We start from the raw sequence: 7,871 nt of genomic DNA on the forward strand, positions 1-7,871 counted from the left end.
CTCTCTGTGTCAAATAAATACCCAAAATCTTTTTTTTTAAATTCGTTTTTAATTAAAGATTTAAGGAAGCCTTTTCTCTTAAGCTTTCTTTAACTTACAACAATTTGGTAAAGGGTACCTTTGTAAACAGAATTGAAACATTTATCTTTTTCTCCTTACCTAATTCCTCCAGAATTCAGAAACCCTTAGTATTTTTAGTTTCATGGCAATGTAGTTATTTGTATAAGTTTAATATGAATCTGTTCTCCCTGTAACAAGATGCAATTGGAAACACTGGCTATACTGCCTAAGTCTTGACTGGAATGTCACATTTGAGAAGGATGGGTATAATATCAGATATGACCAGACAACTTTAAGCAACTAAGATTGACTTTATAGAGCCAATAAAGCCCCTTCAAAAAAAACCCAATTGGTATCTGGCTTTCAGGGTTCTCAGTCTTATCAGGGGGGTAAGGAAGGTCAATTCCCGGCAGGCCCAAGAAACTCAGGATCTCTTAGGGACCTCTAGAAGAGAGAAGAGAGGAATTCACCCAAATCTAAAGATATCGCAGGGGGCGCCTGGGTGGCTCAGTCAGTTAAGCGGCTGCCTTCAGCTGGGGTCATGATCCCAGGCTCCTGGGATCGAGCCCCATATCGTATCAGGCTCTCTGCTTGGCGAGGCGCCTGCTTCTCCCTCTCCCACTCCCCCTGCTTGTGTTCCCTCTCTCAGGGTCTCTCTCGCTCTGTCAAATAAATAAATAAAATCTTAAAAAAAAGAAATTAAAAGTATTACAGGCAAAGTCTGATGGTGAATCCTTGGCCTGGCTTCCTAGCCTTGAGGAGCTTTTAAAAGTCCACTCGGAGATTCCTTCTGAAAAGTTCCAGCAAGGCAGACTTTAAAAGAGCCTATATGGTTAATCACTATTCTTACATAAATAATCAAACCAAGTTTAATGAAACTAGACTGATTTTACACACAAGTTAGTCATACTCTGTTTATCTTTGGTAGAAATGGAGATGACTGTAGAGAAAAAAAATTATGTTTCAGTAGCACACTATTGTGGATATCAGATTCTAGACCTGTTTATTGTCTTTGAGGTTTTGTTATCTACCTATAAACTGGACTGGATCCTGAATTCCTCTAGTTTTCTCCAATATCTCACTAAGACTGTCCAAACTAACATGTCCAACTTTCTCCCACCCTTCCGACTTGGAATCACTAAGAACAAAAACTGCCCTTTTGCTAAAGCCCTGTAAGCTGAAGCTGGACAATTGGATACAAGTTGTGATACAAGTGATCCTGGAGACAAGGATTAATTCTTGTGTGGTGGTGTAACCTTGTTTCAGATTTTTATTAATAATCTTATATTTGAATTTGCCTTTCTGTTCCATGTTTGATCCTAGTAAGAAATCTTTGAGGTAGTATAAATTCCTCAAACAGGGCGCCTGGGTGGCTCAGTTGGTTAAGCGACTGCCTTAGGCTCAGGTCATGATCCTGGAGTCCCGGGATCGAGTCCCACATCGGGCTCCCTGCTCAGCAGGGAGTCTGCCTCTCCCTCTGACCCTCCTCCCTCTCATGCTCTCTGTCTCTCATTCTGTCTCTCGCAAATAAATAAAATCTTAAAAAAAAAAAAAATTCCTCAAATAACCATAGTAAAATGCAAATTAACAAATATTATAAAATTATAGGGCTCAGCACACAAGAGAAAAAAGAATATCTTGGACTAATGGTAGACTTCAGAAAGCTTTGTAAGGTGTCAACTTCTAGTTATAAATAAAATAAGTCCTAGGGATACTGTATGACATGGTGACTATTGTTAATAATACCATATTATATATTTGAAAGTTACTAAGAGAGTACATCTTAAAAGTTCTTATCAGAAGAAAAAAAATATCTTAACTATGTGTGGTGATGAACTTTAACTAGACTTATTGTGGCGCTCATTCTACAATATATACAAATACCGAAACATTATGTTGTACACCTGAAACTCATATGATGTCATATGTCAATTATATCTTAAGAAGTATTTTTTTTTTTTTTAAAGATTTTATTTATTTATTTGAGAGAGAGAGACTGAGAGAGAGAGAGCATGAGAGGGGGGAGGGTCAGGAGGGTCAGAGGGAGAAGCAGACTCCCTGCCGAGCAGGGAGCCCAATGCGGGACTCGATCCAGGGACTCCAGGATCATGACCTGAGCCGAAGGCAGTCGCTTAACCAACTGAGCCACCCAGGTGCCCTCTTAAGAAGTATTTTTAAAAAGAAGGTGCCATATAAGGCATTAAAGAATAAGTAGAATCGGGGCACCTGGGTGGCTCAGAGGGTTAAGCGTCTGCCTTTGACTCAGGCCATAATCCCGGGGGGTCCTGGGATAGAACCCCATGTAGGGCTCCTTGCTCAGCTGGGAGCCTGCTTCTCCCTCTCCCTCTGCCTGCTGCTCCCCCTGCTTGTGTGCCCTCTCTCGATCTCTCTCTCTCTCTCTCTCCCCCTATCTCTGTCTCTGTCAAATAAATAAATAAAATCTTAAAAAAAAAAAAAAGACTAAGTAGAATCTCTACAAATATGGTAAGGAAGATCCTTGTAGAAGAAAGGATGCAAGCAAAGACCAAGGCAGGTAGGCATAAAGCGTGTTCAGAAATAACATTTCCAAGTAACTACTGCAGTTTAGCTAAAAAAAAACAAAAACAAAAAACAAAAACCAGGATTATGTGGGATAAAGTTAATTTAAAAAAATGAAAGGGACATATTGATCTGATTGGAGCTATGGACAGCTGCAATTTTGAAAGGTTTTGAATGCCATCCTAAATAATTTTAAATGTATTTTGGATCCAACAGAGGGTCACTGAGTATTTCTGAGGGAAGAGTAACCAGGGACTGCATAAGCTCTCTAACTTTAAGAAGCAGTATGGGGGGGAGTGACTGGAAGGGGGACAAATTGAGGGAAGCAAGTCCAGTTTGGAAGCCATTGCTATATTGCAAAGAAGAGAAGAGAAGCACCACATTTAGCACGGACGTAGAGGGAAAGAAAAAGGGGAGAAGTAAACTGAGACGCTGAAAAATAGACTCTACACTTAGGAGGAAGTGTTAGGTAGGAAATGTTAGGACCATTAACGTAAACTTAAAAGTCACTCCCTTAAAGGAAACCGGAGTTTACCAAAGAACCTAAGAGCACCAAGTGAGAAACTGTACCAAATTTCATCTTTTACTATCAAAGTTGAATGTTGACTGAAAACCAAAAACTCTGATTCCATTTTCAAATACTGCGTGTAATAAAACATAATAAAAGATTCAGTCTTGGGGCACCTGGGTGGCTCAGTCGTTGGGCGTCTGCCTTCGGTTCGGGTCATGATCCCAGAGTCCTGGGATCGAGCCCCGCATCGGGCTTCCTGCTCAGCGGGAAGCCTGCTTCTCCCTCTCCCACTGCCCCTGCTTGTGTTCCCTCTCTCGCTGTGTCTCTCTGTCAAATAAATAAATAAAATCTTAAAAAAAAAAAAAAAAAAGATTCAGTCTTTCCACTAAAGTAATGAAATGTAAGTGGTTGGCTAAGCAAGGCCCATTTCAACATTCAATATCATTCTTTATAGTTCATTTGAACCAGCGTTCCTGAAAGGTGGTTAGTTGGTTAAATAAATGCTATTAAAATCCTCCCTTCCTCAACACTCAGAACCCTCCCCCCAGCATACACGCGCGCACACACACCTGTTCTGATAGGAATCTCACCTAGCTGCGGACAGCCCGTGCCTATGTACTAGCCTTACCAGGGGCAGCCCTTCCATCTCTTGGAAGTCCCTGCGGCTTCCTGAGCGCAGGTCCTCGTCTGGTGGATCGGCGCCTACCACAGGGCTACACTCGGAGCCGGAGCTCAAGGGACGGTCCCCGAAGGAACGGCGGCCAGGCCCGCCCACCGGCCAGCGGGCTCCGCACGCCCCGGGCTCCGAGGCACATAGTGCCGTTTTCATTGGCCTGACACACCCCTTTCCTCGGGCCCTGTTCCTCCTCCACCCAGCACATTCCGCACGTCGTCCCTCGGAGGTACAACGTGTCACTCGATCCGCTCCCACCCGTGCTTAGCTGGACACCGTCCCCTTCACTCTGACGGACTTTCCCTCAGGCCCCGCACACCTTTTCCTCCGCCTCCGCCTCCTCCTCCCGGAGCTGCCCCGGACCACCCCCCCGCCCCCCGCAGCCTCTAGCGCCCCGGCCGGCCGCTGCAGCAGCCTGCTGCCCTACGCCCGCCTCCCCCCAGGGGCGCCCCACGCTCACCTCCCGCGCAGCTCGACAGGCTGCCTGCACCCCGGGCGGCGACTCAGCTCCGCCCGGCGCCCCAGGCTGTCCAGCCCGCTGGGTCCCCCACGACCCCTGACGCGCTGAGCCGCCGGCTCCAGCTGCCTTCGCCGCCGCGAGCCTGGTGCGGCCCAGGCGTTTCCGGGTTCCCGCGGTCCCGTCCCCCAAATGCTCCGGCTTCCGCCTCGGCCCGGGCAACCGCCGTTCCCGGCTCGGCTGTGGCGGCCCCAGCTTGGCGCTTGCCGGCTCTGTCCCGAAGGCGAGGCACGTAGGCGGCTCGGCCGGCAGCCCCGGGTGTAGGCTTCACCGTCGCGTCGCCCCCCGGGCACTGCCTCCTGCTAGATGTGTCCGGGGTGGAAGAGTTAGATGGAGTGGCTCCGGCCCCGGGCTTCTGCGGGGCTGCCCGGTTTGCAGGGTGCCAGCGCGTCCGACTGCGAAAGGAAAGGCAAAGTCCTTTGGGCAAAGGACCCTGAGAGGGGGTGAAGAGGCTGATCCAAGAGACAAACAACCCCACCGCTAGAAATAGCTGTTACTGTCCCTGAAAACAACGAGATTAGCCCTGGCGCGGGCTGCCACCCAGGAGTCCAGAAGAAGGCTTGTTGAGTTGGAAATGACCACTTCTCCCATCCTGGCCAAGACCTTGAGTTTGAGGACAGCCCAAAGCTCTCTTAGTGCTATTAACCAGGAGAGGGGAAGAAACAACAACAGGAAAAAAAAAAAAAAATGGGGCCAGAGGATCCCAGAGTCCTAAGAGACTAACCCCCTTCCTGGCTTCATGGATCCCTTACACAATACTACCTTTTTTTTTTTTTTTTAAGATTTTATTTATTTATTTGACAGGGAGAGACACAGCGAGAGAGGGAACACAAGCAGGGGGAGTGGGAGAGGGAGAAGCAGGCTTCCCCGGAGCAGGGAGGCCGATATGGGGCTCGATCCCAGGACCCTGGGGTCATGACCTGAGCCGAAAGCGGACGCTTAACCACTGAGCCACCCAGGGGCCCCACAACACTACCTTTTGAAGGCCTTCTGATATCTTTGTTGGAAACCCTCCAACCACCGCAGCCCATTCTGATGATGGACAAGCTAAAATTAATATTCTAGGTCCAGTTTGATCATCAAATTGTAGGGCAGGATTATCCCTTTCCTCTTTTTTTTTTTTTTTTAAAGATTTTATTTATTTATTTGACAGAGGCATAGACAGAGGGCACAAGTAGGCAGAGCAGCAGGCAGAGGGAGAGGGAGAAGCTGGCTCTCCACTGAGCAGGCAGCCGGATGCAGGGCTCGATCCCAGGACCTGGGGATCATGACCCAAGCCCAAGGCAGCTGCTTAACAAACTGAGCCACCTAGGCACCCCTATCTCTTTCCTCTTAACACAATGCCACTGTAAATGAAGCCTACATCTGTTTATATTGCACATGATTAAAACTACCTCTGTAGAGACAGAGCAGGAAAATAAAATTAACTGTGTTAGAAAAATAACAGGCTTTAAAATTTTCTGTATTATGACCTTGAGAAAATCCCTGAATGTGGAACTTTATATTAGATCTTAATGTTTATCCAAATATTTTGGAAACAAAATATGGCTGGTACAAAATAGTAATAGCTAGGCACTATTCTAACATATCTATCTACCTATATTTTTTTAATTCAAAAAATGGTACTCAGTAAATATGTGTGGTTGTAAGGGGAAAGAGATAAATGTTTTAAAAATACACCAGCAGAGGTCAGTTGGTTAAGCGACTGCCTTTGGCTCAGGTCATGATCCTGGAGTCCCAGGATGAGTCCCTCATCGGACTCCCTGCTGAGTCTGCTTCTCCCTCTGACCCTCCTCCCTCTCATGCTCTCTGTCTCTCATTCTCTCTCTCTCAAATACATAAAATCTTAAAAAAATAAAAATACACCAGCAGAAAAATATACCTTAAGCCACGAATACATTTTTAATTTATTTTTATTCTTTTTATTTATTTTTTAAAGATTTTATTTATTTATTTGACAGAGAGCGAGAGACAGCGAGAGAGGGAACACAAGCAGGGGGAGTGGGAGAGGGAAGCAGGCTTCCCACTGAGCAGGGAGCCGGATGCGGGGCTCGATCCCAGGACCCTGGGATCATGACCTGAGCAGAAGGCAGACCTTAACGACTGAGCCACCCAGGTGCCCCATGAATACATTTTTTAGATTAAAGAAAGACCTTTCGGCTCAGAAAGCTTTAAAATGAGAAAAATGAGAAGTGGAAGCAGTTATAATTATGAAACAGTAACATGTGTTTTGACATCTGGGACAGGCATGAAATTAAAAATGACCAAAACTCTATACAAACAAAAGGGATGATGAAAATAGAGGGCCAATATATATATATTTTTTTAAGAAAATAGAGGGCCAAATATATGAAACCCACAACTGCTGTAAAGTTATGTGCCCTAGCACTGATGACCAAAAGAAAGTAATACTTTCATTATCCCTTCCTGGCTTTACAATTTATACTCATAATACCTACTGAACTGCTTTGAGCTTCCCTGTATATACCATCCATAGGACCTTTTCCTATTTCTCATGCTGTTCACTAAGTGTAGAATATGTTTCCACTGCTCCCGCATATTTTTTATAGCTAGCCCATTCCACTTTTAATTCTCTGCCCAGATGTTATCACAAACTTGAAGCCTTTTCTAGCCTCCTTCCTCCCAGGGGTCTGATCTCCTTCTCTGTGGTCTCATAGTGTTGTGAGGCACCCTGTGCCTACCTAGATAATTTTACTTCATTGTATTGTGATCTGTTTCATATCAATTCTTTCTAACACTTTCCTTGAGATCAGTGCTATCTCATTTATCTCTGGATCTACAGCATTTAGCACCTTGGTTAGCACATGGTAGAAACTCAATATGTATTTCCTGAACTGAGCTGTTGGTAATGATGTCAAAGACAAGCCAGACAGTACAAAAGCTTGCCAGGGAAGAATGTGAGCAGAGCCTGAACTGCAAGTCTAGGCACCCAACACATTCAAAAAAGTTAAGTCAGTACCCAACATCTGAAACTCTTCTAATAACATCAATTTAATAAGGATTGTCCCTTGAGTAGCTTGCCTATATCATCTCATCTAACCTTCAGAACAGCCCTGTAAAGTAGGCATTAGTGTCTGTGTTTTACAGAAAGAGAAACTGAGGCTAAGTGACATTCAGTAATTTACTGAAGTTCCCAGACTTACTGAAAGATAAACTGGGATTCAAATCCCAATTTGTCTGCTTTTAAAGTCCATGCTCTAAAACACTACATTTAGCTGTTATAGAAAGAAAAAATGGCTGTGGCGCCTGGGTGGCTCAGTCGTTAAGCGTCTGCCTTCGGTTCAAGTTATGATCCCAGGGTCCTGGGATCGAGCCCCACATCGGGCTCCCTGCTCGGTGGGAAGCCTGCTTCTCCCTCTCCCACTCCCCCTGCTTGTGTTCCCTCTCTCGCTGTGTCTCTCCCTGGCAATTAAATAAACGAAAGAAAGAAAGAACGAAAGAAAGAAAGAAAGGAAGGAAGGAAGTGAAGGAAAGAAGAAAGAAAGAAAGAAGAAAGAAAGAAAGAAAGAAAGAAAGAAAGAAAGAAAGAAAGAAAGAAAGAAAGAAAGAAA

The 7,871-nt window shown here is 45.2% G+C and overlaps 1 protein-coding gene across 3 annotated transcripts in view; it reads right to left on the minus strand.

Moving 5' to 3' along the window:
* The window catches only part of SLC35A3 (solute carrier family 35 member A3), a 57,712-nt gene that overhangs the window by 44,125 nt on the left and 5,716 nt on the right, over positions 1-7,871 (minus strand). The window contains exon 1 of one of the 3 annotated variants that reach the window (XM_032422808.1): positions 4,243-4,521. The exons of 1 other annotated variant lie outside the window; for it this stretch is intronic. Coding sequence is in view for 1 of the 2 variants with exons in the window: in XM_032422778.1 (XP_032278669.1) it covers positions 3,738-3,755 (18 nt within the window). In the remaining variant the exon portion in view is untranslated. Of the gene's footprint in view, positions 1-3,737; positions 3,904-4,242; positions 4,522-7,871 lie in introns of those variants that run through there. One more of the 3 variants, XM_032422778.1, reaches the window with a different exon arrangement.

The sequence above is a fragment of the Phoca vitulina genome, unplaced genomic scaffold, assembly GCF_004348235.1.
Source record: "Phoca vitulina isolate PV1807 unplaced genomic scaffold, GSC_HSeal_1.0 scaffold2, whole genome shotgun sequence".
In the NCBI taxonomy this organism is placed as follows: Eukaryota; Metazoa; Chordata; class Mammalia; order Carnivora; family Phocidae; genus Phoca; species Phoca vitulina.